At 47.3% G+C, this 21594-nt stretch overlaps 1 protein-coding gene across 6 annotated transcripts in view; it reads right to left on the minus strand.

Moving 5' to 3' along the window:
* LOC146206604 (sushi, von Willebrand factor type A, EGF and pentraxin domain-containing protein 1-like) overlaps positions 1-21594 on the minus strand; it is a 159442-nt gene that overhangs the window by 41325 nt on the left and 96523 nt on the right. For 5 of the 6 annotated variants that reach the window (XM_084591362.1, XM_084591364.1, XM_084591365.1 and 2 more), the window contains 14 exons: positions 20954-21236; positions 12556-12765; positions 7372-7581; positions 7092-7301; positions 6819-7028; positions 6545-6754; positions 6271-6480; positions 5145-5354; positions 4876-5079; positions 4585-4794; positions 4256-4465; positions 3902-4111; positions 2799-3008; positions 271-480 (listed from right to left, as the gene is read on the minus strand). In XM_084591362.1, the coding sequence (XP_084447488.1) occupies positions 271-480; positions 2799-3008; positions 3902-4111; positions 4256-4465; positions 4585-4794; positions 4876-5079; positions 5145-5354; positions 6271-6480; positions 6545-6754; positions 6819-7028; positions 7092-7301; positions 7372-7581; positions 12556-12765; positions 20954-21236 (3007 nt within the window). The remainder of the gene's footprint in view (positions 1-270; positions 481-2798; positions 3009-3901; positions 4112-4255; positions 4466-4584; positions 4795-4875; positions 5080-5144; positions 5355-6270; positions 6481-6544; positions 6755-6818; positions 7029-7091; positions 7302-7371; positions 7582-12555; positions 12766-20953; positions 21237-21594) is intronic. The other variant, XM_084591363.1, reaches the window with a different exon arrangement.

The raw sequence follows: 21594 nt of genomic DNA on the forward strand, positions 1-21594 counted from the left end.
GGCAACGCAGTGTTATTCAGCTAGCGAGGAAGCGAGTTTCGGTTTGCTCTGTCCTCGCACGGGATGAAGGTGTCGTTAGAGCAACGTTAGATACGACGCTTGTGTCATAGAATTGCATACGACGTAAATCACCGATAAATCGCCACGTCATGCTGCGACGACTGATGCATGCTAATTGAGAAGAGCATCCCAGAGTGCGCGAACTGAATGCCAGAGATGTGAGCCGATGGCAACACACGCTCGCCGCAATAGCGCCCTGTATATGCTTACTCAGGCACAGCAGTTCCTCTTTCTGGTCCCAAGAGCCATCTTCAGAGCAGTTGAATTGATTGTGCGGCTCTAGGTGAGGAGGGACTGCGTACCCTTTATCACATAAGTACGAACAAAGTGTGCCAAGTGGCCGTTTTCCTAAGGCATTGGTACTTGATGAACAGTTCAAAACAGAGTGCGGAACCTGCCCTGGCTCTTCGCATCCCGTTTCTGAAAAAAAAAAAAAAATCAGGAAATACGTATTTACGCCTCAAAATTTTTCATTCTTGCTTGTGCTTTTTAACTCTACTTACTCATTTTTTAATCTCACTCCTTACCTGACTCCTGCCGCAACAGGCTAAGCTTCCTCTTTCTTATAATATACAGCAAACTTTCCTTCTTTGCAGTACTCGAGTTTGTATGCGCCGCGTATGATCCCTTCTATGCTAATCTTATCACCACGATCGAATCTGTCCAGAACCGTGCTGCTAGCGTTTCTGCGTTTCACGCTAGCGTTTCTGCACCAAAAGCTAAGCATCTTCCCACACTAGCCTGTCATCACAAAATTGCCCGTCTTTCTCTGTATCATAGATTTTATCACAGCTTCAACCACGACGTTACCCCAATTACACGCGCTCATCGAATATCCCGCAGCTCCCACCCTAATACAGTCAACTCCGAGCAATCTCGCACTGTGCAATCAGCACAGCCAATGACTGGAACGACCTTCCATCATCAATCCACTTCAAGTCTGCCATTGGAGATTATCTGTATCCACATTATTATTGTTTTGTAAGCCCACCCCTCACGTAATGTCTTTCGTGGACCTTTGAGGAATAAATAAACAAACATGACATGCAAAAGTCATTTTGTTTCCCATTTCAGCGTCTGTTGAGGGTGTCGCGATTCGGGTCCTGGTATCAGGGCTCCGAGTCCACAAGAGGAAATAAACAAAAGGTGACTTTGTAAATTATTTACAGTCATGACACAAAACAGAACAGAATCGGCACGGGGTTAAGAGCTACTGGCTACACGTGACTGTCTTCGCACAGCGACGGCCAGGGAGTTTCCGCCACGTCCACTACAGGCCAGCAGCTCAGTACTCGACGGACATTCTCTACGGTCTCCCTCGTTTGTCCCTTTCTCTCCTTGCATGGAAGGTACTCGGTTCTCGTTCCGCAATGTGGGCTTTACGAATTCCTTGTGGTGCTTTAAGACTGCCCGCATGCTCTGTCCACCTGCTTCGCGCCTGACCTTGAACTTTTCTGCGAGCTCGGCGGCGCGCTCTAAGCTTTTATTTTCGGGCCTGCCTTGCACCCACAACCGCATTTCCTCATTCAGACTGCTGTAAAACTGTTGCAGATAGATGTCATCAACAACTTTGTCCCGGTCATCAAAAACCTTGGCGACCTTCAGCCATTCGATCAAATTTGCCTTCAGATCGTAAGTAAACTCCGGAAAAGACTCGGAATGATGTTTCCATGCTTTCCTGAACCGTCGACGGAAGGCGTCAACCGAGAGGCGGTGCTTCTTAAGCCATGTTGATTTTACTTTCTCGTAATCGTCTGCCTCCTCTTTAGTAAGCCGAACAAGCAAGTCGGCCGCCTCACAAGGTAACACTGTAAATATGTGGTGGAGACAGGTGGAACGAACAATTTCATTGTTGTTTTTTTTAGCCCAAAATCGACCAGAAAGAGCCTAATATTCTCATCCATTCAGTGGTGAAAGCTGACAGTTGGTCTTTAATTTTAGGCATCTTGGATGTCTGAAGGGTCGGAACAGCGGTCCTGTTCGCTTTCGCCAATTCTGCCTGAGCTTCCGCTAGCCTCAGTTCCAATCATCGCTTTCTAGTCATTCCTCCATTTCTTCTTTTCTTTTTCTTTCCCTAATTTCCTCTTATCTTTTTCTTTCCTCCATTTCCTCTTTCTTTTTCCGCTCTATCTCTTCCCAGGGTTCTGCAGTATCCTCATATTCAAAGCCGTCCCTTTCGATTGATTTGACAATCTGCTGCTTTTTTCTCACTTTCCCACAATCAAGAATTAATTCCCCATCTTGTGAACCCGGAGACTTGATACCCGAACACAGACCCGAATCGAAACAAGGCCGATTCATACGAGGGACCATCGGTCCGCGGGCCGCACATTACGTGTTCACACGTCACTACTCTGTGAGGCACGGTGTCGGCCCGTGGACCGGTCAAGCGAGAAATGTAAAATGCCTTTTTTCCAGAGGGGTTTAGCGGTAGGCCGCGAAGCTGTGCGCTCTAGGTGTGGCTACCGAAAATAGGCTCCCTCATCGAAAGCATGCAGCTTGGACAATATGAGACGGACTTCTAGCAACTTCGGTTTGTCCAATGCGTCGTCTGCTTTTTCAACCCGCCGAGCCAGCTTGATGGCAGCAGATTGCAGACCAGTTTGCACTGACGTGTGAACACGTGATGCGTGGCCCGCGGATCGATGGTCCCTCGCGTGAATCGGCCTTACTACAGCATAATACCCGACACATAATAACGAAAAGGGTGCTACACACACGCACATACATACACTTACCACGACAGTGCAGACCTTCAGTCTGGTTCCAGCTACCGTCGTCGAGGCAAACAAATAAATTAAGGTGAATTTGGTCCTGAGGTATTGCAAACCCATCGTCACAGCTGTGAGAGCACACTGTCCCTGCGGGCCAGCGGCCGAGGCTGTTCACAGTGCCTGAACAGTTCACCATTGAGTACTGCGCCGTTGAAGGGTCCTCGCATCCCGCTTCTGTTGAGCAGAAAAAGGGACAAGCGCGGTTTTAGGCGGGAGAGAATACAAGGTGCGATAACCTTAAAGAACGCGCAGATCAACTGAATAATTCAGAGCTGTGTCAAAAATACGATAAAATACTCCGTAGTTCTGTCATAACGTCAGAGTTTTTCCTGTAATACTGATCTACTGTTGTAACAGAAAATTCTGATGCCTAGACAAACATTTCTGTTGTCATAACAGGTTTCCTGGCAAAGCCCTGAAATAAATTCGACGACAGAAAATATTCTGTAGTTTGCTCCGACTGGGGCGCGCTGCCGCAGTTTTACGATGACCTATTAATAAAAACTGGGGAGACATTTAAGCTGCGCCTAAAGGCGCAGCTTGAAAAAAAGCGTATGACGCGACAGCGCTAATGAGTTTCGTCTGCGGCGCCCATTGCAGATCCTCTTTCGCGTACAGGCACTCTACAACTCGCTCAATCAATAATTCCTTAATTTTTGACTGTAATATCTCGCACATATTCATTAACATGCAGTCGTAAGCCACTCAATTATGTTAAAGACCACCGGACACAGACAGCAATAAAGCCCAGTTTTAACCGAGCCGCATACGGACGTGGCTGTGTGGCCTAGCAGCCCTGAAAGGTCAAGCTCTTATCTCACCCTCCGATCTGAAAGCCCGAGTGTGCAGCGCCTGGCATGTCATGTGGCCTCGTTACGTCACAAATACCCCGCCAATCCATCAGAATCCGGTCGTGCCACTAGCCAGCTGCAATCTGCCAATGCCATGCTTATGATTTTTTGCTCACAACACCGACAACACCGACTACGCCCACAACGTCGGATATTCTTTTAAAAACGGGGCCTTTAACAAAGCTGTCGCGTTAAATAATTTCGCTGCATACGTACTTCGGCAGTGAAGCTGTTCAGTTTGGTTCCATGTGCCATCCTCGAAGCACACAAACTTGTTGAGTGGAAGCTGGCTCTTCGCGATACCGTACCCTTCTTCGCAGTCATATGAGCACACAGTTCCGATTGGCCATCTGCCTAAACTGTTGGACTCTCCGGAACAGTTGAGCACCGAGTTTTCCACAAGCGCCGGGCTTTTACAACCGGATTCTATGAAAAAGAAGGAGAAACTTGAAATAAAAAATTAAGAACCTCACTGCACTCGAAGGCATCGCGTCCGCAAAAGCTGCCCCTGCAAGTTGCTGGTGCGAGGGATTCGCTTACCAAACTCGAACGAATGCAAGCAAAAATCACCTTCACAACTCAATGGCCCGGTTGAGCTCCACATGCCGTTCTCGCGACAGACAAATGGATTCAGCGCCTCTTGACCTTTGGAAATGGAAAAACCCTCGTCGCATGTTAGTCGACACACCGTTCCTGCACTCCATTTCCCGTCGTCGGTGGTGCCGTTGGAACACTCCAAAACAGAATTTGAAACTGGTTGCGGCTGCTCGCAAGTCACTCCTGCGAAAACGCGAGCGACAACACGTTAAAACGAGGTCACACTTTGCTGATGGCAATTTAAATATTTACAAGAAAGGTCATTTATGTATAGCCTACACAGCACCTGTTCCTTCACTCACTCTGGCATTCAAGCTGCGCATTCTGGTTCCACGCGCCATCTTCTTGGCAAACAAACTGGTTGAAAGACCGCAGGCTCGGTGGAAGAGAAAATCCTTCAGCGCACACGACTTTGCATGCAGTGCCCGAAGGACGATTGCCGAGATGATTGGCGACGTCTGAGCACTCCAGCGTCGAGTCAGGAACTGGATCCGGACCCAAGCATCCGCTCTCTGTACACACATCAGGTACGTCGTATTAGCACGTCAATTACACTAAATTTGTAATGTGACAAATATTTCATGATTACTCACGTCGGCATTCTAACTGTTCTGTCTGGTTCCACGTGCCGTCCTCCTGGCAAACAAACTGGCCAGATGATATCGATGGTAGAGTAAAACCTTCTTTGCACACGACCTTACACATCGTTCCTGTGGGGCGGTTGCCAAGATCGTCGGCATCACTGGTGCATTCCAGAGAAGAGTCGGGGACAGTATCAGGACTGGGACATCCGATCTCTATGGGAAGGCATGGCGTGATCAAGATTAGATTCGCGTGTTAAGACATGAGTCCTTATACTCACCGTGACATTCCAACTGTTCGGTCTGGTTCCACGTGCCGTCATTTTGGCATACGAACTGGCTGTAAGACTGCAGACTCGATGGAAGCGTGAAGAAATCATCGCACACGACCTTGCAGATTGTACCCGTCGGTCGCTTTCCGAGGTCGTCGGCATCGCTTGAGCATTTCAGTGAAGAGTGAGGCACCTCATCCGGACTGGGGCATCCATTTTCTATAATGTTATAAGCAGTGAATTAGAGTGGGCGCTTTATTTCCAACGATGTGTTAGGGGTCATCCGATAAAAAGCTGCCGTTGGCAGCCTGAGGGTGCCTGATGCCCATAGAAGGCAGCAGTACATAAACATAGTGAAAAACGTTAAACACATTGCATAGACGTACTTTTTCACACAAGCTGATTCATTGAAATGAAAGTAACTCATCATTTTATTTTTGAAATAACTTGAGAATACACTTGAGCAAGAAGGAATGCCGCCCAGAAACGCTTAAAAAAATTAAAATAGAGTTAGTAACAATCGTTTCATTAATATTTACGCATATATTTTGAATGCAACATGATTAGTCTTTTTTCAGGCAGAGATTATTTCAGTAGCATGGCAACTTGTGTGCGAGTGACTGCAACATGAAATTGTACATCTGCACGGTGTCAGCCACCTGTCAGATCTACAGGTGCGAGGTTCACTTTTCTGTTTTTCAACTGCGAAACTTTTTAAGGGCTCAGCTTTTTATCAGAGAAGTATATGAATACAGTACATGAAACTCATGAATTCAATCACAATGTATTATGTTACACTATGTGAACAGTGGTGCAAACGAATACAAGTATGGGGCACATAAAATACAATGAAGTGCTTTGTTTTGAGAGGCGCAGGGCTTTAATATTTGTGTGGCTTTGGCCCAAATCAATGAGCAGTAATTTATGTGAGAGGACAACAATGCATGATAAATTTGAAGTCTTTCTCTAAGAAATTACGGCACCGTGCTAGAGCGCCAACGACTGAAGACTTTAAATCTCAGTGATTAAATATAGTGATTCCATGGCATGTCAGCAATGAAAGCAGCACCACAGTTACTACACTGCATCAGATGTTACTACACTGTCATGGAAATAACCTACTATGGTTACTCACTCCGGCATTCTAAATTTGCTGTCTTGTTCCATGAGCCATCCTCTTGACAAACAAACTGGTTTGAAGATTGCAGAATGGATGGAAGAGAAAATCCTTCCGCGCACACTACTGTGCAGATAGCGCCCGTGGGGCGGCTGCCGAGGTGATCGGCGTCGCTAGAGCACACAAGCGAGGAATTGGGCACTGGATCCGGATTTGGACATCCTTTCTCTGAACATAAAGTGCAGCAAATTAGGCACCACTTCCATGTAGCAAATGCGTTATGGTTACTCACTATGGCATTCCAATCGAGCTGCTGGGCTCCAAGAGCCATCCTCTTGGCAGATTAAAGGGTCGTGGGATTCCAGGTCTAAGGGAAGAGCGAACCCTTCCGAGCATACAACATTGCATGAAGTGCCTATGGGCCGGTTGCCGAGTTGGTCGGCGTCGTTTGAGCATTGCAACGAAGAGTTGGGCACCGGATTCGGACTTGGACATCCTTTCTCTGAGCGTAAAGTACAGCGAATTAAGCAGCACTTCCATGTAACAAATTCTGCACGGTTACTCACTGTGGCATTCCAACCGAGCTGCTGGGTTCCACGAGCCATCCTCTTGGCAAATAAAAGGACTGTAGGATTCCACGTCTAAGGGAAGAGCGAACCCTTCCGAACACATAACATTGCATGCGGTGCCTATTGGCCTGTTGCCGAGATGGTCGGCGTCGTTTGAACACTCCAGCGAAGAATTGGGCACTGGATCCGGATTTGGACAGCCTTTCTCTGAACATAACAGAGCAAATTAGATGGCACTTGCACTGCGACAAATCCGTCACGGTCACTCACTGTGGCATTCCAACCGAACTGTTTGGTTCCACGTGCCATCCTCTTGACAAACAAAGTGGTTATGAGATTCCAGATCCAACGGAAGCGTGAACCCTTCCCTACACGCAACCTTGCATGTAGTGCCTATGGGTCGGTTGCCGGAGTGGTCAGCATCCTTGGAGCACTCCATCGAAGAATCAGGTACGAGATCTGGATTCGAACATCCATTTTCTGAAAGGTAATGTCTATAATATAGATTACATTCGCCAAACAAAAACCCTGCCACTGCATGCATACTCACTGCTACATTGCAACTGTTCTGTCTGGTTCCACGTGCCATCTTCTTGACAGATATAGTTGTTGAAAGATTGCAGGCTTGGTGGCAGCGAAAACCCTTCTCTACACATGACCTTGCAGGCCGTTCCTGTTGGCCGATTTCCAAGGTGGTTGGCATCGTTGGTGCATTCCAGCAAAGCATCAGGTACTCGATCTGGACTCGGGCATCCACTCTCTGAAACGCAACGTGCTCCCCGGGTTAAAGCGACAGCTGTTAAAAGGTAGAGATGTAAACAAAGCAGACATAGATGGTTAAGCTTTTACTGTCTGTATGTGCCGTAAGCTTTTTCTTGGCCAGATATGGACGCTGTTTCATCTAAACGTTTTACTAACAAGTATGTAGTCAAATCAAACACGTTGCACTAATAGTAATTTTTAAAGCAAGGTATAACCGTTACGAAGGTAACTCAAACAACCTTTGTTCCCATTCTATGCGCAGCACTCCCTGCAGAATGATCAACTATAGGATGCTTTTTGACTGCTTAACATGTCGTTGTTTTGAACTCTGAGAGCACGTCAGTGCGGGGCCGGTAGATTGTACAGCAAGGCGGACATTATGTATATAATAGAGCACAGTCATCAGCAATTAATTAAAATTAACTAATGAACCTTAAATTGTTTATTTTAGGGGGCAACATAATATGAAGAAAATGGGGGCCATCAAACAGAAAAGTTGAGTCCAGTTTCTAAATTTCCTTCATCAGCAACGCAGTGGAAATACTTAACGTCAAAAATAAGCATTTTTAGCTCGTAAAGATTGTGTAATGCACATTTTTAAAACTGCGTCGCTGGGCGGGATATTGCCGCGGAAATAACGCTCACTGCTTCTATGGCATGAACTAGAGCAGCGCCATTTTAAAAACGTGCATTGCGGAAAGCCAGCTGTACGGGCTAAATATACGTATTTTTGACGTCGAATATTTCTAGCTGCATTGCCGGTAATGAAAATGTAAAAACTGAACTCAACTTTTCTGCTGACGACCTTCATTTTCTTAATATAATGCTGGCTCCTAAAATAAAAGAATATTCAGGTTCATTCGTTAATTTTAGTGGATTAATTGTCTAATTACTGAGCTTTATCACGTACCTAATGTCCGCCTTGTACAATTCGCCTGCACAGACGTAGCTTACTTATCTCTCACAGGGTTTAAAATATCCTGTAAAGAGTTAGAGACACACTGTACATTCACTAAGAGCCAAATACCCTACATAAGAGGCTCTCCAGCCAATAGCTTCGACCGCGTTTGTCATGGTGTTCTGATTAATCCTATTTTAACAGGCGCACCTGTATTCACTTGCAATGTCACGCAAAGGTATTAACTGCGATTTCATGAGAACCGGTCGGCGACATTGGCTTGGAGCGCCTTTTTTGAGGGACATTCGGCGCTGCATTCTCGATTCGTATCGGACTATAAACGACAAGTCGTGCCCGCAGTAGCCGCAATTGTTCAACGATTAGATTGTTAAGCTTCTTAGTTCGATAAAGCTGGATCAAATCCAGGCTGCGTTTTGGTGCAAACGATATGCAAGACACACCCGTGCGCTTCCAGATGTCAGTGCACGTTCAAAGGCCACCAAATGGTCGAAATTATTCTGGACCCTACACCCTGGTGCCTCCCTCTAACCCTACTTCTAGAACTCCCTTCTTATCTTTCCTCATGGCACAGCTCAGGTGTCTGCCGTGAGAGGTATTTACTGCGCTTTTCCTTTCCTCATAACCATATTTCTCAAGCGTTGTATGTCACCCGCACAGCTAACTCTTCAGAGGTGTAACAACCCGAGCACAACGCACCTCCCACACTTGTCACTCCGCGAGCAGTCAGTTACACCACGAAAGCGCGGCTGCCCTCAGACAGGCACATGTGCTCTGTTCTCTCTCAACAACGCAGCTCTTCATGGCCCCCACGCGCTCACATCAAAGGAGGCCATCCCACCAATGGTGTAGACCGATTCTCACAACGTCGCGGTTAATCACTTAGCGTGAAATAGCAGCAGGCGCCTCGGTCACAGTGGGATTAACCTCATGCCTTTAGCTGGAGGGGCATGCGCCGCTGCGTTCTTGAGTGGTATCCGATTGCCGGTCTCGAAAAGCTTCCGCTATGACGACGATGTCAGGACGCTGCTATTTGTTTGACAACTAGTGTGTATGAGCTTGAAAAGAAAACCCTGACTTTAGGGCATTGTTCCAAGGAGTATCCATACGAGGGCTCCTATTGGCTGGCAGACATTGCTACGATCAGCGGGTTCTCAGCCCATTTAGAAGTAGCTTGTAGCGCTTAAATCGATGATTGGAATACAGACGTTTGGGAAGCAGAATTTCAATGCACCTGCTCAGTACTTCATTCACAAAACCTTTTCTTGCTTCATTTTCACTGATGTCAACTTTATTGCTACAAACATTTGCCACTTTTACGGTAATTACATCTGAATTGTTGGCTAAACACTTTAAATAGCCCGAGGTGGCCATTACTGGTGTTGCAAATTTTGATAGGTTGTACCTCTCTTATTTTGTGTAGAAAACTGCAGAAGTAACGCGACTAACGCATTAATTTAACATTCAACGTAGCCGAAAATGTCAGTGCCATCGCTAAGCGTCTAAACACGGATGACCATGTAAAGTAAATACTTTTTCGTTAAAAGAAACTACACAACAGGAAGAATAACAACCCAATGCCGCAAAATTCTGCTACATTTGGTCGCTTTCATATCGGACGAATGACCGGGATATCGGGAGCGACTCTTAGAAAACATGAGCCGCGCTTCCAGTTAACGTAGCAAAACGTTTGCTGAAACTAGAAGATGGTCCTTGAGAAGGAGAACACGAGCACAGGAGATGAGACGCCAAAGCATGCAGGCTTTTATAGCTGAAACGAGAGTCGCGCCTCGAGACTGCAACGCAAAATCCGGCCGTGAACCGGGCCAGGACGAAGTGGTCCTCCTCTCTCCCTGCGAAGAACCCTTCAAGACGCGCTCCCCGCTTCCCTTTCTCTATGCATGTATTCCCTTGTTTCTTGTGCTGTGCGAACCACTGCAAATAAACGTCAGTCTCAGAGCGGAACCCGTCGAGCGTCGTTCTTTTGAGGCTCCTGAGTGTGCGGCCCCACCCGAACAACGCTACGCGCAGTCCCGTTGAAGACTTGAGCGGTCCAATCATTTCGTTCCACGGTGCTAACTGGATGGTGCGAGAGCGACAAAAAGTTCAAAACAAATAACTGTTTAACAGCTAAGCAGAGCTGTCGGAGTGGTTGTGAGCGCTTTGTCGCGCAGTCCGTATCTATGCAGGAATGCTGGCGTGCTAGGATTCGGAGATGAATGACATTACCAAAGGACGAGCCTTTTGTTCCAGTAACCAGCCTTTGGAGCACAAGAAACATATAAGCGTGGTTTATTGAGCTACACACTATTTCAACACGTGTTTCCGAGGTGCGAGATCTAAACGCTGCACTGTTAGCAGCCACGACGGTGGCTGGACCGCTATTACCATTAATCAGAATGAGGCGCGCGAATGTGCAAGTCGATTCGCTAAAACGGTTTTTGAAGAAAATAATTTCCACCTCCGTGATTCGCCGGTGCACGAAGGCTAATCTACGACGGTAGAAAGAGACGATGGCACACAATCTTGCCGGCCAATGAGAAAGCGCACTTGCAAACGTCACGACTGATTCGCGACGGCTACTTAAAGTGAATAGAACTCTGCGTTTGGCTTACTTCAGAATTTAGGCTGCATATTCCTTCACACGGCCTCAAGCCTCGTGCCCGAATGGCCCATCATCTGCTTTAAGCCAAGCTGTCGCCGTACAAACGTAACAATGATGTATAATCACATGCGTTTTGAGCGGGAACGAAGTATAGAACGGAATAGCGCAGAAAAAGGACGCGACAAAATGTACACGCAGAGCTGGTCCAATATGTTCAGTTGCACTCTACAGTTCTACGGCTGAGCGTGGATGGGTGTCAATGAGTATTTACTCCCATATTTCGAATATACTACATATACTATGTGCCTGGCGATAGAATTCAAAATTATCCCCTATTCCGCACAACACTCGAGATGACTGGGAGGCGGCCTTGATCATCAGCTTCGGACTATAGAGGAACAACGAGCTCGGCTCTAAGGGGCTCTAGCGGCGGCTTATACGGACGACACCTAGTTTAGCGGTGCCCATGGTCTTCACCCTATCATATTGCTGAATAAAAGTTATCCCTGCAACCACCACCCTGATCTGTGGATCGCCCCCGGGACCACTGCAGATTCCAACTAAGCTGACCGATTTTTGCAGTATGGCTGTGCTTGGATGTGTACATACCTGCTTGTGTACATATCTGTGTACATATCTGTGTACATATCTGTGTACATATCTGTGTACATATCTGTGTACATATCTGTGTACATATCTGTGTACATATGTAAATATATCCCTTCATTACAAATTTATTTCCCCATGGCGTATTATTCCCTTAGCCGCATTGGACCAAGACCATTTTCGCTTTACGTTGATGAATTCGATCTTGCGCTGCCATATTCTAGCCATCCTGGTTAGCGGCTGGTAAAGCGAGTGCGCCATACAGGCGGTAGTCCTGGGATCGATCCCCGTCATAACATTGCTTTATCTTCCCTTACGAAGTGAAGCTGCGCAGTTTTTTTTTGTTTGTTTGTTTTCTGCACCCGCATAGCTTCGCTTGGAGGGATGAGAATGAATAATTACTTCTTTACTCGGTACAGCATTAACTAACACTATATATTTATTCACTGAGAGTCCATATACTGACGCTGCTACGCCAGAATTCGTTCATTCCTTTTAAATACTTCCTTGCGCAGGGTGCCCTGAACAAACAACCATCTCGCCATCAACTCTGGGTGGATTCTTCTCCATGCGTATGTTGTCATACCATCTCCTTGCGCAGTTCTTTCAACTCGCTTAAGCGCCTGAAATATCTGTTTGCTATGAAGGCGATGACCTTGAGTTCACCGATTGAAAAACGTGTACTGCGGGCATGCGCTGCAGTTTATTTGCTCGAAATTGCAAGAATTGTTCGAGCAGTTATATTTGGCAGCAGCAAAAAGCGGTCCTGAAAGGCGGACACACCGATACTGGCCTCTAGGTGACGCCTATGATATCGAGGAGATAAATTTCCAGAGAATGCTCACCGACGCATTGCGGCTGTTGCTTCTTGTCCCACTTGCCGTCGTCGAGGCACGTGACTTGTGCTAGCGGGAGCTGATTGGGAGCGATTTCAAAGCCATCGTTACAGACATGTCTGCAGACAGTGCGGACAGGTCGCCTGCCTAAGGTGTTTGCTACGGCCGAGCACTCAAGCACGGAGTTGGGGATGGACGGTAGGCTCACACATCCGCTCTCTGAAAAAAAAAAAAAAAGAAAGAAAAAAGAAATTGTACTCTCATGTTGCGCAGACTCGAGCTGAGAGCCACAGTCAGCGAACAAAGCGCGAGGGAAAAAATTATAGGGCACACTTAAGCTACGCCTTTAAGGGTACGACGCGACATCGTAGGCTACCAGACCACACATAAAGACCAGTTTAAATCAAGCTGTATGAATGTGCTTGCAAGAGGTAACATGGCTCCCGGCAGGCTGCCTCTGAGATCACCCTCCCAAGTGAAATGAGATGTCCGAGTTGGCAGCTCCTGCCAAACGTAACGCGGGGCATTTAACGCTATCGCGTTAAAATATAGCATCGAAGTGTTTAGCCCCATTAGCTACGCATGACTGGCATGACCTTCGCTCGCACGAGCTTAAAGGGGCACTGAGTTGGCCAACGCTGTCACAATCAAAATCTGACAAGTGACGCTGTCTTGTCTAACATTGGAGGCTACACCACTCCACCGTGCAATTCAACCCGGCAATCACGAAGTCTATTGCCTCTTCAACGCCCCTCAACGGGTCGACTTTGAACTAAGTGGTGAAAAAAAAAAAAAAAAAAAGAAAGAAAGCTTTCCGCTCCCAGTCATCCGCAATGCCCCATCTTTTGCTGCCGAACGGACATCACCCGGACCACCAAAAGCCCAACAACAAATTTTAATGGAGATTGTGGCACACCACAATCCGTACGGTAATAAAACACATGCAGTGTATGTGCCCTATAGAGAGGCCCTTGGCGCGCTCATGGTATATGCAGCCGACGACATTTGAAAGCACTAGCGCGAAAGGCTCGGTTCTAAAAAAAAATCTGAAGTCAGCGTCTCCGGCGTTGTGAGCGGAAAATGATGAGCGTGCCTCTGGCGGGTGACACGGCGCTGATTGGTAGGTTCACGAGACCACATGATGTGGGAAATTGGAATCGAACCCTCCGATACCCTCTGTTCCAGGCAGGCATTTTCGTCAGGCTTGATTAAGGCGGGTTTTAGATATGTGTCTGGTGGTATTTCATATAACGCGGTAGCTTACGACGCTATAATAAATTAAGGGATTCACGGGGAAGTGGGTAGTAAAGTGTATGTACGGACACGAGGATCAGCAAGGGGGACCGATAAACAGGAGCCATTACCGCTCTCGCGTGTCCTCAGTCTTTTTTCCTGTTTTTTTTTTCTTTTTTACAATTGCTCGCGCGGTTCACCTACAGTATGTATTTCGCCGACTGCGACGAATACGAACGTTGAGCTGGAACTCTTCATGGATGTCGCTTCGCTTCTTGAGCCAATCAGTGTCACCCTACCCGAGTCCGAGGATGGGTGACTGAGTGCTCTGTTCGTGGTAACTAGCATGCATGAGCGCGTACGTATCGACGCGGTTTCTCAATCTGAGACCGCCAGCCTCTCCTAGGAAGCGGCAGCCGAAGCGGCCTGAAAACTTCCTGCGATGCTTGCAAGCGCCTGAGTATACCAAACAGAGAGAAAAAAAAAATGGTGCAGTAAGGAAAGAGACAAAATCTGCCATTTGTGCGCAGTTTTCGCCGGCACTAGGGTGGCAGTTAGGGCTAATTGGTTTGACATCGAGATATGTAAACAGCCGAAACAAGACGTCAGCGGAAGAAGCATGCATGTATTCCACTTGTTTCCAGTTTCGCTGCCTAAAGCAAATACGCGTCACGAGAAAAGCGCCAAGCGAGCACTCTTTTCAGCGGTTTAGATTAGCAGCGCCCACGGCGGCTGCTGAAATTCAATGCCTGAGGTTCGAGTAAAAGCGTTTCACTCTGGCAGCACACGCAAGCGTAGCGCCGCGCACGTGGACCAAAGTTCTAGCTTTTTTCTCGCGCAACCTAAACAAGCAAAGCGCCGAATTAGGCAGTGAGGTGCGGCATGGTCCGCATTTAGGCGAGAGATGAGAGCACATCGAGTGAAATAAAAGCTCACACGCAGCCGAAACAGTCAAGTGCTGTAGCTTGCGCTCGGACGTCGCCCACGGGAGCAGAGAAAGCGGAAACGCTGAAGAAGGGCTGGGCAAGATACTCCGAAAAAGTACCTTCGATACCGATACTGAAAAGATTGTATTTCCGATGCCGATACAAGATACAGGAACGAAATCTAGTTCGATACAGATGTTCGGTACTGTATCTTCGATACTTCGATACATCCCTGAAATCCTAACATAATAAAGGTGGTAATACGATTAGCGGCATTAGGAAATTTTACCGTGCTTTCTGGAATCTTTAAAGCATTCCTATAGCGTAGTTTTTCTGAAATGGCTTAAACGAATACGCAAGCACAGAGTTATTGTTTGGGCAGCTGTTCTTGTCAGAACTTCACATTGAATTGAAGCCACATAGTTACAGTTAAGCGATTGCTTCCACGAGCAGCCTAGCGAAATATTTCTTTAAACTAATGATCTTCATGCGAACCAACCTGTGAGCACTTGGCTATATAATACAAATACAAAGGTGCAACCTGCGTGTGTTTGGAGAACTGAGAAGTTATATTGCCATTAGTGCAATAACAAACTTTTGAAGCTCTGCATATTGTTAAAAGATCGAATGAAAACAAAAAAAAAATAAAATGGCTGAACGTTATTTAGTCCCGAAAGAGCGCGATTTGGGCGTGCTAAAAGCGACGAAAATGACAAAAGCCTCTCTACATACGCACACGACCACACCGCAGTGTTGTATTAGATGAAGATGCCTTTTATCAGCGTGTAAGAACCACAGCCACGTTGACTCAGATATCCTGGAGGTAGTAAGGAAACGGAGGTTCGCTAGTGTCGCTGGAGAGGACTACGGCTGGTTGTAGATAAAAGATAGAAGTATATTTTTTTTAACAGAAAGTGGCTAATATGGTGTCAGTCAATTCGCATGTTTCAAAAATTAAAGTTCATTTTTTTTTTAAGATAGAGATTTTCACAAGTTTATTCAAGGTTTGCTGAAATGTTTTTCGCAAAACAAATTTTTTGCCAACGCATAATTTGTTATCGAACTGTGCTGGAGAATCGCATTCATAGCTTTCATGTCATGCATTTCATAAAAATTTGGACGTATTTAATTTTTCCAGGAAAAAAGTTTAGTGGAAGCCTGTTCCCTGTGCAGTTATAAAGGATGGATTTGTTTTCCGCCAAACGCCGTAACTACAAGAATGCGGTTAGCCGACTGCATCTTGGTGGACTGAGGCCTTAGAAGCTTGTGTTCTTGCCACCAAGCAGAGCCGGCACGTGGAGCCAAGGGGTTTTGGGTTGTGCATACGTTACTGCGTCCGGCAGCACCCTGAGGGCACTGCTTGACGAGAGTCAAACCACGCAGGGGGGGAATGACAAAGTTGACAAAGGGTGGGAAAAGCGGGTACAGCAGTGTGCGAGATCCCTACTGCGTGTTCGCCTTGCGTTTCCGATTTGTTCATATCTATCTCTCTGAGTGTTTGTTAAAGGCTTTAGCAGCTTCGTGCTACTCACTCGGTGCTCAAAAGTACGTAAAGCACCTCGTGAGCACCTACTTACCATTGCCTGTTTCAGTTTTAAAGACAGGGAATCTGGAAATCTGGTTGACGCTGAGGGGCCGGGGCATTTATAGGGAACTCAGGCGGTACTATAAGCCGAGATCTTTCAGGGTCTGTACTTATAAGGTCTGAGCGAGCGCCGTTAACCCAAAATATCACAGCGGTTTCATTATTTAAAGTTTTCTTTAGTATCGAGTATCTTCAAAATACACGATACTTTAAAAATATTTTCGATACTGATACTCCCATACTTTCATTTTCCGCACACGATACCTAATACCGATACATAAAATGTACCTAAAGATAGTATCGAAGAGATATGTATTTTCAATACTGCCCATGACTGCGCTGAAGCAGGCAGCTATACAAGTTCAAAGGCGGCTTAAGTGAACCCAACGTAGCTGGCCGGTGTAGTGTTGCAGGATAACATAGGGGACAAAAATATAGCGCACAGCGACAAGGTCGGTATCTGCGGTGTTTACTGATCAGACAGGCGCCAGCTCAGTGGCCATTTATATTAAACCTGGCCGGAAGACGCGACTGTGAAAGGAGCAGGGCGGAAGCTGCGGCATGTTAAAAGCACGCTTTGCTCTTCCTTTTTTTTTTTCTTTTGTTTTGTCTAGGTGACTGGAGGGAGTACTGTCATGAGCAATATGAGCAAGAACACACGAGCGCGTGGCAGATAGCCTCGAAACCCACTTGGGGCGATACGGTGCGGCCGCTGTGGGAAACAAAGTGGAAAGGGAACAGTTAACGAAACCGCAGCGCCCTCTCCCTTTTGTTTCCCACAGCGGCCGCACCGTATCGCCCCAAGTGGGTTTCGAGGCTATCTGCCTCGCGCTCGTGTGTTCTTGCTCATATTGCTCGTGATAGTACAGCCCACTTAATATACCTCAGACCGGCTCCCAAGGTCGAAAAATACGCGAAAGAAAAAAGGAGCCTTTTGAAAAATACCATGCGTGATGAGCACAAATATACAGCAGAATAACCCGTGGGCATGTTTACTGAACATTATTATAAGTAAGCTAATGAAAAGTACTTAACTGCTATATTCAGTTACACGTCAAGTTAATATGTAGTGTCTCAGAGAGAAAGTTCTGCCTCATTAAAGTGGACTTAAAACAACTGATGCATTAGTCCTTGCACTAAAGCTATTTCTCTTGCAGATTGTTGCGTGTACAGAAAACACGACTTTCATTTGACACAAACTTGACGCAATTTAAACCAAACCATTGCAGACAGTGACTTGTGTGTTCCGAAGAAATCGTAATTTGAAAATTGATTGTTTCGTTATTGGACTATTGAAATTTCAACCAGCTGTCACCTTTTCGTGCGTACGGTGGTATGGAGCAGAACTGTTCGCAGTTCGCACCGGAATGCGACTTACAGCTATTCAGCGACGCCCTATTGCCTCTAGGCGCCGTGCCCGGGTTTCGGCCGAAAGCGGAGGGACTCATAAGTAGGTCGGCCCAATATCGTTCGCAAATCAAATTTCCGAAGAACATCGACAGCACCGTGTCAGGAATAAGGCAAGGAAGCAGAAAAGAAAGCAGCACCGCAACTCATGTGCCCAAGGTACAGTTTGTTTTCATAGGATTTACGCCTTCGTGGGGGCTCTACGTCCCCAACTGCGGGCATACCTCTAGACTGCTTTTTGTTTATATTGCTCCTACTTCAACAACTGCGTACGCTAGAAAGATACCGCCAACAGAAAGGTGAAGAAAAAGGAAAATAACAGCCCAAACGGAGAGAGCCTTCTGGAGCTCCACATGCAGCGAATGCGGAACAAGACTTACACTGGAGTAAACACACATGTACTGCGCTCGAGCGGAGAAGCGGGCCACGCGCCTACACGGCGTGTTTGAAGAGGCGCGTAATGGGCGGCCGCCGTTGTGGTTCCTGAGGCAGCGCACCGCGAGCCGCGCGGAGCCGTCGGCAACCGGCTCGTAATCCTGGTCACAGGCGAACGCGCACTCGGCGCCCAACGCCACTGGGAGTACGCCGATCGCCGGGCACATGCAGCGGCCGCCGCCGCGCGTCACCGGGGGCGGGATACGTCCCTAGGGGACGCTAAGACGCATATTAGGCCGGTCGAGCGCGTGACTAGCGTTTCGCTCTATTACACCGCCACTAGTCCTCTACTGTCCCGTTCACATAGTGGGTATGTGCTTTTGTCATGAATAGCTTGCAATTTACTTGACAGCATTCGCGTTTCCTTTTGGGCCCCATTTTTCGCACTCTCGCGAGAACAGTGCTCTGTTTTAGGTAGAAGTCGAGCATGCTTACGGCACATCGGTAATCCGGGAGAAATTTAGGCGCCAGATACCGATGGACGATGGTCGGCGAGTGGCAGATGCCGGATACACTAACATACAAAAGCATAAGGCGCGTGCCCGAGCTCAGTTTAGTTAAATCATGAACCATCGCCTTCAGTGCCGCACCTTTTTGTTCGATTTTTAGTTAATTGTTACAGCTTACACTCCTAAACATGGACAAGTGAAGCAGTAATGACTAGCATAATCCGGCCCACCCGCGAAAATTTCGCTCTCCTCCTTTACAATCCCTCAGTACTACTGCTCAAAAATCTGTCTTCACATAAGACGACATAATTCAATATTAGTAGCCTACCACCACGATGTACCTCACCCTTAAAACCTGAGGCGAAGCAGGAAATGCATATGCGGTTCTACTGTCTGCACACTGTAGATGAAAGCTCGGTGCAGGCAGGTTGTGCCTGCGCACCAGCAAAACTGCATATAAACGACCGCATCGGTCACGTGGCCCAAGTGTGAGCCACAGTTCTGCCACAAATGACCTTGAAGATTCGGATCACGATATCTACTGTTACCTTTACACGAAGCTGGTGACACGGTTCAGCAGTGAATTAGCAATGGACTAGACTTCACCGCATGCGGCCGCGCAAAAACTCATGGAAGGTATACGAATATTAAGGTGAAAACCTTTAATGGCTCATACTGTCGTTAGCAGCCATGTCGGCAAATGTGTCCGCGCGAGCGGCGCACCTGATTGGTCGACAGAGAAGTGACGTCACCAGCCGGCAAATTCGAAGCGACCAAATAGTTAAGCAGATGCCCATAGGAGCTCATACATTTGGAGGTCATCGTAACTATCACTAACCATCACTTACTAGTTGAAGAGTGTTTAACTAACCAGACATTAACTAGTACTCAGGAAGTGCAAGTCATGGTTAGCTATCACTAACCAATAGTAATGGTTAAACGTTTCGAGACGTCCATAGCCGTCACATTGTGACGCTACGTCATGACCGGGTGTGACGTCACCATGACGTTACATCCGGCGATATCTAATAACCGGAAGTGATAATGCCGTTCCATCTGGTCATAACGTCATGACCGGTGATGACGTCACCAGGAGATTCACGCATATACGAAGCTGACCCCGCCGGGCGTTCGATCCAGGCGTACGTGCGGCGCCTTTCATTTGGCGTTTCCTCGAACGCCGCACCACAGAGCATATATAGAAATAAGTAAAGCAGGCATCCGCGGCGTTTAAAATTGGTTGACAGCAAAGAAAAGGCGCACTATCTGTCACAATTGTAGTCAATCACAGACAGTCTCGCAGTCAATGCCTAAGCAGCGCGGCGGGGAAGGCGTTCGCCTTGAAGCACTTTAATGAGCCAAAGCGGCCCCTGAATTTTCGAACAAGTATGTTGCGCAAAGGAAATTCCATTTTTTTTTTTTCACATGTAAACTAGCGCTCCCTATCGAAATCAACATGGAACACTGGAGCAGTTCTTTTTTTTTTTTTCAGAGACATCGCACTGCAGTAATAATATCAGCGCAATCTTCTAAAAACCTTCATTACAGCACGATCCTTCAGCGCCAGTCTCTCGAGCGTTGACAGATTGCCTTGTCAGTGCCTTCTCTGAAAAGGATCAACAAAATCGCTGGCTGGTAGGCCTAAGATTGCTCCCGTCCGAGCAGTGACAGCCAGACGAGGCAGGCGGAAACTGAGAATGCCAGCAGGCCGAATGCGACGCGTTTCAAGCAGGTAAGAACCATGGTCTGGACTTCCTCTATGGTCACGACTATGGCATGTACACATACGTTTTATGTACATACACATTTACATACGCCAAAGTCTTTATTCGAAACCTTTCAACCTATTTGCACTTTGGAGTATTTTCTATCCATTACCATGTGATTGGCAATTTCCTATCCTCGGTATTCCGCATTACGAGTTGAAGTTCAAAACAGCAGGGTTACCGCGAGCCTTGAAAGTATCTCAACGAAGGGGTCGGACGACGGTTTTGCTAAGAGCGACAATGCAGAGGCTCCTGCCTGTATTCCTTGATTCAGTTTCTCATATGAATGATGACGCCCTTCGAGATACCTACTAAGCGGTATACGCCGGACAGATAAGCCAAAGTGGATGTACCAGCAGGGTTCCGGAGACGTGTTTTCCTCCGTTTAACTCCAATCTCGATCCATGACAAGTTCCGCAAAACGCTGTCAGAAGGAATACAGCAAAATGTTGACCCGTAATCTTGGTACGCACTACAAACGCGAAGACCTGTTGCCGTAATTCCCGCCAGCAGTGAAGAAGACATGCTGGCAGAAAGCGAATCCGCACTCAAGTTTAGAAGAGGCCGAATGCGCACCTGTACTACAGTAATTAGTGATTTTCCAACCTGTAGGCGGAGGCATTTCCGGAGGCGGTTCCGTGGACTCCGTGGGCCTGGAGCAGGCGAGTGGCTTCCTTCCTCTCCAGGAGCCATTGACGCATAAGAAGTGCGTCACCACGCCCTGGGGCTCCCAGCGGCATCCCTGGCGGCAACGCGTGCCCTCTCGGGCCACGACCCGGGCCTCGCGCGTCGTGCCGCGGTCGCAGGACACCCATCCGTGCAGTGGTGCCTTGGGCCAGCGGCAGGCCAACTTCTTCCAACGCTTGGTCGGCCGTCCGGCGCCGGTGACCTGAGGACGCAAGCCACGCGTTGAGGAACTAATGATTGTGAACAATTTTTTCCAGCAGTACGTGTGTTTCTCAAAAGAATAAGAAGAGACGCACAAGCCATATACACATTAAAGCACCAGACAGCACAGCACGCAGTTAAGCTCAGAGTGCTTTTTTCCCCTCTACAGTGTCCTCTTCAGATGAGCCGCGGGTTGTGCTATCGTGGGCAGCAATCACATGACTCGGCAATGTCATAGATGTTGCTGCGCAGTCATTACTTGAGACGCGTACCCTTGTTGGCGAAAATCGGGAAGCATTCTTTACAGTGGAAAGCAGAGTTCTTTGCTGCGCTAAATAACACAGGGTTAACAGGTAGTC

This window comes from Amblyomma maculatum, chromosome 1, assembly GCF_055883805.1.
Source record: "Amblyomma maculatum isolate TAMU_Amacu chromosome 1, ASM5588380v1, whole genome shotgun sequence".
NCBI lineage: Eukaryota > Metazoa > Arthropoda > Arachnida > Ixodida > Ixodidae > Amblyomma > Amblyomma maculatum.